The following is a 4,857-nucleotide window of genomic DNA, read 5'->3' as shown; positions in this document are numbered from 1 at the left end:
TCATCTGTATGAATGTCAACACGTACCGGCTCGATTGATATTTAGAGAATGCCCTACAAATTCGTCGATGTTTTGCAAACGACCACACAACTCGAAACTCCGTATCAGACTCCCGTTGCACTTAATATTTGTATTTAATTGTCTCAGATCAATTTTACTCATTTCTTGTGATTATTGATGTTCTTAAGTTCACTGTTGTTTGTGCTCCTTTTGTATTTATTGAAGTGCGTACTGCTAGAGTAAAGCGCCGCCCGCTTAATTGTTTAATCAATTTGAGGTTTGTTCATTTTAGTATGTGTCAGCGCTGTGTCGCTGCTAGCTACGTCAGGTCGCGTAGGTGATTATTGTTAAAGTATTTGCCTGGTAATATTAATTGCTCGTCGTGGCGAAGTGTTGAAGTCCTGCCCGCTTGAGAGTATATGTTTGCGTCACTCAACGGAGGTTATTGTTATGTTTAGCACCACGTGAGGTCGAGTAATTGCTGTTGAGACGCTTTGTTTATTCTGGACAAATAATGTATTGTCACCGCACCGACCTATTTTTAAAGGTAAACTTAAGTAAGGGCTGGCTAGTGATTTGAAGTAGCACTGGAGCAATTCATAAATGACCTGATTAAACAAAAGTCAATGTAAAAGTGAATGTGAATCCAATAATTAGGGCTCGTCGTCAAAAACCTGTTCATTTTATGTATTATTTTTGTTGATGTGCCCCGTGAATCTGGATGTGTGAGTGAATGAGAGAATGCAAGAGGGGGAGCTGTATTGAATTGATTTTTTTGTTATGAATAGAATATACTTTTTATTTTTTATGTTAATTTGGGCAATATCATTTCATACGTATGTCTCTACCCGTGATTTTCAGGTATGCAGCTAGCTGCTTCCCGGCTACAGGTAAAAGTCTGGTAATTGAACGTATATGTGTTTTTCTGATATGGCTAATCGCTATGCACTGTTGGTCACCGTCCCTATACACGAACTCAACCTGGACCGTTAAGCACTTTCACTTATGCGAGGGAGATTTTGCCGCCTCTATCTATTTAGTGGTAGTTTTTGTTTTCCCGGGCAAGGGAGGGTGTTTACAACCCCTCCTCTCTTTTTATGTTGCCGTGCATCTTTTCCATGTGAGTTTCACTACCTTTGTGCCTCTTTCCATTTCTCGCTTTCCTCGTCTTTACCTGTGTTGTTTCCTCCTCATTCCTCATACATCTTCTATGTACTCTTTTTTCGCTGCCCGTATACCTGCTTTTTCTCTCTCCCTTCTGTTATTTTCCTCTATTTTACCTTGTGTTCATAATAACGGAATTCTGTCAAACGTAATTTGTTGCAAATGTCAAATTTAGGTGGAAAAATTTGAGCTCCAAACATTATTAGTATTACCACAGTACAGTACAAAAGTGTGACGAAAGAGGATGACAGTGGGACATGAAATAAAATTATAATCGTAATTTTAGAAACAGGAATTTGAAGGTTTTTTTGTCATTACCTACAGTGTGCACAAAAGCATACAAACATTTTGGCTAGTGGAAGAGTATAGTCCATGCGTTTACTCCGTTAACGTCGAAGAACTGAAGAAAGCAGCCGCCAATAATGTGGGTGGGGATAAATAGCGGGCGAGTTCTTTTCGTCCAATCACACTCAGCCTTCAGCCAATGGGCGCAGCTGACATTCTGCTCGTCTACTCCACGTGAAGTTTCAGTCACATGACTGCGGATACGCTGTTGCCGTACTTTGCAACTTCAATGTGGAGACCGTGGGAAGGTGCTTGTGCGCGGAGGGACAAGGTGGCGTAGAGTAAATGTGTGGCAACACTGTGCGTTGAATGTGATTGTTGCAGCTGGTGGGCGCGCTCCGTGGACTTCAAAGCCAGCCGGTCGTTAACGTAGCTAGCGCGTCGACTTTTTTTTATACTGCAATAATTTCACCAAGAGTTGTGATTGATTTTAATTTTAATTTATTGTAGCATCGTTTTCAACTGTACAATATATCTTGGATTTTTCACATAGTGTATGTAAATATAAACATTTACAAACAATTCCTAGAACAGAATACACAAATCACATAAATCAAACCTTGTATCTAACTGCAGATCAATGCACTGTACCCGGTTAAAATTAATAGATGAATACTGAAATTAATTATGGGAATGAAATGTTATGAAGTGTGCATGGATGAGTGAATTGTAGATGGAAGTTATTGAACTCTTGGATCCGTGTGTAGTGAAACAATTGCTGTTATTATTGCGTAGCCATGGTTTCAATTCACTGTTAATGGCTGATGTCCATAACAGACTCACTGTCTGTGAACTTTTATAATAAATTTAGCACCGATATAACAGCTCGTTTTCTGCAATCCAGGTAAGTGTATTTCACATCTTCTCTTTGAGTTCAAGTGATTGTCAAAAGTGATTACTTGTCCACAGACAGACTTTTCTTTATTTTTCATGTCATTAGTATACTAAAATGCATAGTTTTTCTATTTTGTTTTTAATTTTTTGCACACATCTTTCAAGAAAAATCTTTTGAAATTATGGGGAAGTTTGAGTCACGAAGTTTACGTTGGTTGACATCTCACATAAAATCTCATTTTTGGAATTTTGGAAATTCTTGGAAAGTTTCATGCTTTTGGATTAAGTAATGGAATGAGAAAACTTAAAGCTCAGGACTAGTTACTCCATTTTCTACCAAATATTTTTTTCTTTAGTTATTCTGCTCTCTTTCTGATTTCAAATGAAGAATGGTAATTTCCGGTTCCGACGTCCATTTTGTGACCTATTTACAGACTAAAGTGTACTAAGGTTGTAGTTTTAGTTTAGATCATGGGCGTCGCCAGAAATTATTGTAGGGGGATATTTGATAAAACTTGAAAGTAGGAATAATACTGTACTAATAATAATAATTTTATTAATAATAATAATTAGTATTCTTATCATGGTTATGATTGTTATTATACAATAATTAACATCACAAACTAATAATAATATACATTTTTATAACAATGTTATTACTATTATTATATCCTTGAGAGGAGATTTCTAATCGATCCACCAGATAAGTGAATATCTAGTATAATTTTTTCATTATTTTGTTTACCTTTCATACAGTTCGTGTGCCAAAATTCATGGTTATTCTATTTTTTATTAACTTTTACACAACTCGTCTAAGAAAAAACTTTCAAAGTTAGGGAAAAAGAAAATTCCTAAAGTTTATGATATTTTCATGTCTGACATAAAACTTTAATTTATTTATTTTCTGGAATTGTTTCAATTTTGAAACTATTTATTCTTTGCATTAAATGGAAGAATATGAAAATATAACCTGTTTCCTGCATTTTACACTGAATTTTCGATCTAAAGCAGTTTTCACTTTGGTTATTCTGTTCAAATAACTAACTGAACTTTATTTATTTGTTTGTTAATTTCAGGTTAAGGTGCATTAACTGCTTCCCTTGCCGTTTCAGTGTTCTAGAATCAAGTGACATGGTTAAGTGTTTGGTGCTGTATTTTCTCCTCATCCCTTGCTTATTTCAGGTTCGTATTTCTGCAGTACGTTATTATTAACGTGCGAGATTGTGTACAATGCTGAAATTTCAATGTGAATGCGTTCATTTATTTATTTTTTATACTTTGTTCATATTCATATCTTTATGCATTGTTCATATTCATTTCTTTATACTTGTCTTTCCTTTATTTTAATTTTCTTCTCAGTAACTTGAGTTCTTTCATTCCTACTTCATCCCCACCTTTTACTCCACTCCTATTCTCTGTCTTCATTTCCTTTCATTTTCCCTCCCACTTCCTCGTTTCTTCTTTTAAACTCATTTTCCCTTTTTCTACCTTTTTAACTGTTTATCGCCCATAATGGGAATAAATGACACTGTTCTAAGAAACGTTTTTAATCCTTTTTCTGAAGAGCGGGCCTCTTATACTGTTTCTGAGGAAATGTCTAATCTTTCCTTACCGGTTTAATGTGTTGTTTATGTTGCGTGCAGGTCTCTTTCCAATCATACAGTTTTAACTTTTCTCAAGGTTTTTTTTTTACCCCCTTTTTAAGTCTCAGGTAAGGATATTAGATAAGGTGATACTTCCCCGTATACATGAAGGGTGCAAGCTGGCCATAATTGCCGACACACCCAAAAATTTCAATTCATTCGTTCACTTTTTAACTTCTTATATTTTCCTTCCTTTCCACTTTGGTTTTTACATTTAGACCCTGTTGTTCTATAGATATTCATTGGAAGAAGATAATGAAAACAACATCTTAAAATGTGAGGTCAATAAAGCAGAAGGGGGACAGTTGCCCACTACCTGTTCCCACAAACTAAGTTGATAATTAAACAGCAAATATGCTTTTTGGTGTTATAACGAAGAGTAAAGTAAATTCGATTTTTTCCGGAAAAACATTCCCGTCGACTGCAAGAGACTCATTTCTCAAAATTCAAGAAGCAATGGGTCCTTTGCGTGTGTGTGAGTGACTCCAAATGTAATCTCAAAGTTGCAATGCCTTATGCCCTTTCTCTTGCAGCGGATGTCACTGGCCTACCCCACAGGGTCGTCCAAATGTGGAAATTGCTGCTACCCCTGTGGGTCGGAGACGTCCACGGCCTCTGCCTGCGAGAGCACCCACCTCATCCCGAAGCCTCCTCTCAGGCAAATAGGGAGCGCCTTCGATACTTAGGCCTCCTGAAGACAGACCCCTTAGCCGGTGCCTGACCAAAGAGCTCCAGTAGCATTGCCTCTTCGTTGTGGATCCAAAATCTGGAAATTTGTGTATAGGGGCCTTACAGGTGTGACAATCGTGTAAATATGTCGACTTTTGTATTGTAGAGGCAAAATCAGTAATAAAGCAATTGCGACAATAAA

General features: G+C 36.8%; 1 protein-coding gene across 1 annotated transcript; it reads left to right on the top strand.

The window, feature by feature from the left end:
• Positions 1-2,255: 2,255 nt before the first annotated feature.
• On the top strand, positions 2,256-4,857 carry LOC146001232 (uncharacterized). The gene is made up of 3 exons (XM_083138534.1): positions 2,256-2,353; positions 3,456-3,525; positions 4,520-4,857. The coding sequence occupies exons 1-3, from the start codon at positions 2,274-2,276 to the stop codon at positions 4,670-4,672; spliced, it is 303 nt and encodes a 100-aa protein (XP_082994660.1). The 5' UTR covers positions 2,256-2,273; the 3' UTR covers positions 4,673-4,857.

This window comes from Lepisma saccharinum, chromosome 17 (assembly GCF_977018435.1).
Source record: "Lepisma saccharinum chromosome 17, izLepSacc3.1, whole genome shotgun sequence".
NCBI lineage: Eukaryota > Metazoa > Arthropoda > Insecta > Zygentoma > Lepismatidae > Lepisma > Lepisma saccharinum.
Note: the sequence above shows the minus strand (reverse complement) of the source record. Positions and strands in the feature narration are given on the sequence as shown.